This window comes from Palaemon carinicauda, chromosome 35, assembly GCF_036898095.1.
Source record: "Palaemon carinicauda isolate YSFRI2023 chromosome 35, ASM3689809v2, whole genome shotgun sequence".
Taxonomy (NCBI): Eukaryota; Metazoa; Arthropoda; class Malacostraca; order Decapoda; family Palaemonidae; genus Palaemon; species Palaemon carinicauda.
The window spans coordinates 44,371,576-44,374,075 of NC_090759.1; the positions used below are offsets into that span (position 1 = coordinate 44,371,576).

General features: G+C 35.0%; 1 protein-coding gene across 4 annotated transcripts in view; it reads left to right on the forward strand.

Annotated features, from left to right (window-relative positions):
* LOC137627714 (myb-like protein X) overlaps positions 1 to 2,500 on the forward strand; it is a 196,615-nt gene that overhangs the window by 192,198 nt on the left and 1,917 nt on the right. For all 4 annotated transcript variants that reach the window (XM_068358966.1, XM_068358965.1, XM_068358967.1 and 1 more), the window contains one exon: positions 2,387 to 2,500. This exon is cut by the window's right edge and continues 1,917 nt beyond it. In XM_068358966.1, coding sequence (XP_068215067.1) covers positions 2,387 to 2,500 — 114 coding nt within the window. The remainder of the gene's footprint in view (positions 1 to 2,386) is intronic.

Below are 2,500 nucleotides of genomic sequence, written 5' to 3' on the forward strand. Positions count from 1 at the left end.
ATTATATTAAAACCAAATATCTACATTATTAAGTTAGCATGAGAAGTACAGTAAAGCTCTTAATAAGTTATTTTTTACTATATAGAAACCAACGTAAGGTTGGGAGAAACAGCATATTATTTTTATGTTTAATACTCAAGTCGAAACATGACATACAGTGAACTGACGTAAAGACTAGTATTATTCTAGAGTCATACTAAGTTTGATATTTTCACTGAAATATCCTTGCCCTAGTAGTGATTGGAAAAATTCCCTTTGGTACTTTGATATATGGATTTTGTATTTCATAGAGCCGTTGGTGACAGTGGAGACGGAATAGACTGGATTGTTAATAAGAAATTAGCTGACTTAGAGTATGCTGCTGATGCCAGCCTTATTAGCAGAATGCCACAGGGTTTGCAATGCTTGCTTACCAGAATACATGAAATATCACTGGAGGTATGGCTTAAGTTAATTAGAAGAAAGACTGAGATGATAAGAGTATGAAATGGAAAATGAAATACCGTTGAAAGGGTTAAGGATTAATAGGGTAGAATCATTTAAATGTTCAGGATCTTTATAATTGGAATTTAATGAATTATTAAAAAAAGCAAAGCGGACGATGGCAAGATTGAGTAAAATTTGGAAATCAAATTGCCTGAAATATCATATTAGAATCATGCTTTATATCTGTTTTGTGAGGTCGGTGTTACTGTATGGACATGAGTCGTGGTGTAACAATGAAACAATATCCAATAGCTTTTGTAGATTTGAGAACGAAGCCCTCAGAAGAATATTGGGTGTAAAATAGCAGGACAGGATTAGAAATGAAACTATAAGAGAAATTACTTGAGGGCCGTATGTGGATGAGATCATGGTGAGCGGTAGATGAAGATGATGTAGTCATGCTCTTTGCACTCCCCTAGAGAGAATAGTTCACCAAAAATTTAGTTGGGCTTCACAAGCCACTAGAATAGCTGGAAGACCCAGACCTACATGGCTGAGGACTATGAAGTGTGAAGTAGGAGATAATGAGTGGAGAAGTATTGATTTAAAAGCTCAAGATATAGATGACTGGCAAAATAATACCGAGGCCCTTGGCATCAATAAGCTTAGGAGATGAAGCTGATGATGACTTAAATGTAAAAAACCAAAAAAATAATGAAATTTCTCAGCCTTGTGAGTTAAATATCCCTGCATTAGTTTTTCATTACTGTCCATTTTATTTCATAGGGTCTTTACTTGTTTCAGGTCCTGCATTGCATACTTCATATGATACTAATGGTTTTTTATACCATTTTGTTTTACCCACTACTGCTTTTGGTTTATCACGTACCAGTTGCGTTCATCAAAATTCGGTTTCTTCTTGTCTGAAGAGTTCATTTTCATCGCATTTAAAAACATTTTTTTAACTAGTTCTTTAAAATTTGTAATAGGACTTGAGAGTATTGCTTCGATAAATTGTAATGATGTAATTATGTTAGTCTTTAGTTTATATTTGATGGAGCCCTTATATAGTCAAGATTCATATTATTTCAATTACTTGGCATTGGAGCCCTTATGTAGTCAAGATTCATATTATTTCAGTTACTTAGCAAAGTCTTTTTGTTTATATTTGATGGAGCCCTTATATAGTCAAGATTCATATTATTTCCATTACTTAAAAAGAGTAGTTCCAGCAAGAGTGGATATGAAAGAGTTGAGGTGGTTTGGCTATGTAGAGAGGATGGAAAACAGTCATCTGCTGAAGAAGCTGAGGAATGCAAGAGATGAGAGAAGTGCAAGAATATGACCAAGGTGTTGGTGGAGGAATTAACCGAAGAAAGCCCTAGTTGACAGTAGGATAGGTGTTAGAGGAAAAATGCATGCTAGGGATAGAAATGAATGGCAAGTAATTGAGGAGCAATTGTGTTAGGCACTGCTGCTACTTTAAAGCTGAGGTAGTCGCACTAGAGGAGGCAGAATACGAAGCTGAATTTTCTTTTGAAGAAGCTGGGCTGTGGCACCCTAGCAATACCAACCAAACTCGCCTGAGTCCCTCATCAGGCAAGAAGGAACTAAGGGAATAATCTCAATATTGGGGGAAGAACCATGGGAGAGATAGATCAACATCCTTGTAATTACCTTTAGCAGGAGTACTTATATCCCCCACTTGTCGGTTGTCTGAATTGTCACGTAATGATTATGTGGTTAATCAAATTGGGAAATATTACAAGTAGTTTCTTAATTTAAAATGTACATGAAATTTGAATACTTGTGTGTGTTATGTAAAATATGAATTAAATTATCAATATGATTTAAAATGTGTGCTAAATAACTTGAAATTTTGCAAATATCACCATTAATTTGTGCTGGAATATTTTTGTGAATAACACTTATATATTCATAAGAAAAAATTTCTTCTCAGGATCCCACATATTGGACGAGGCTAGTGGATGATGATGGTGACAGACATTATCAGAGTTATAAAGGACAAAACAGAAAACCTCCATACGAGCGTAGTTACAATTCGGATGAAGAC